The sequence below is a fragment of the Mesitornis unicolor genome, unplaced genomic scaffold, assembly GCF_000695765.1.
Source record: "Mesitornis unicolor isolate BGI_N332 unplaced genomic scaffold, ASM69576v1 scaffold29907, whole genome shotgun sequence".
NCBI lineage: Eukaryota > Metazoa > Chordata > Aves > Mesitornithiformes > Mesitornithidae > Mesitornis > Mesitornis unicolor.
The window spans coordinates 2,288-2,777 of NW_010194804.1; the positions used below are offsets into that span (position 1 = coordinate 2,288).

The 490-nt window shown below is 63.9% G+C and overlaps 1 protein-coding gene across 1 annotated transcript in view; it reads left to right on the forward strand.

Moving 5' to 3' along the window:
* The window catches only part of LOC104543344 (hepatocyte nuclear factor 3-alpha-like), a 1,230-nt gene that overhangs the window by 610 nt on the left and 130 nt on the right, over nucleotides 1–490 (forward strand). The window contains 1 exon segment of the mRNA XM_010187930.1: nucleotides 15–485. Within this exon segment, the coding sequence (XP_010186232.1) occupies nucleotides 15–485 (471 nt within the window).

A 490-nucleotide genomic window follows, 5' to 3' on the forward strand; every position in this document is an offset into this window, starting at 1 on the left:
GCCGGCTGCTCCCCCCGCCGGCAAAAGCGCTTCAAGTGTGAGAAGCCGGCGAACAGCAAAGCCCCTCAGGAGGGCAGGAAAGATCAGGCCGGGGCCTCCAGTTCCAGCTCCAACTCCCCTCTGCACAGAGGCCACAATAAACCCACACAGCTGGACACCACCACCTCCCTCTCCAGCTCCAACCCGTCCACCAGCCCCCAGTCTATGGACCACAGCGGATCGAGCACGGAGCTAAAGACCTCGGCCTCGGTCGCCTCCTCCACCATCAGCTCCGTCCCCGCCTTGGCATCCGTCCCGCACCCCCCTCACTCCTTGGCCCACGAACCCCAGCTCCACCTCAAAGGCGATCCCCACTACTCTTTCAACCACCCCTTTTCCATCAACAACCTCATGTCCTCCTCGGAGCAGCAGCACAAGCTGGACTTCAAAGCCTACGAGCAGGCGCTGCAATATTCCTCCTACGGGGCCGGCATCCCCGGCGGGGCGCCCC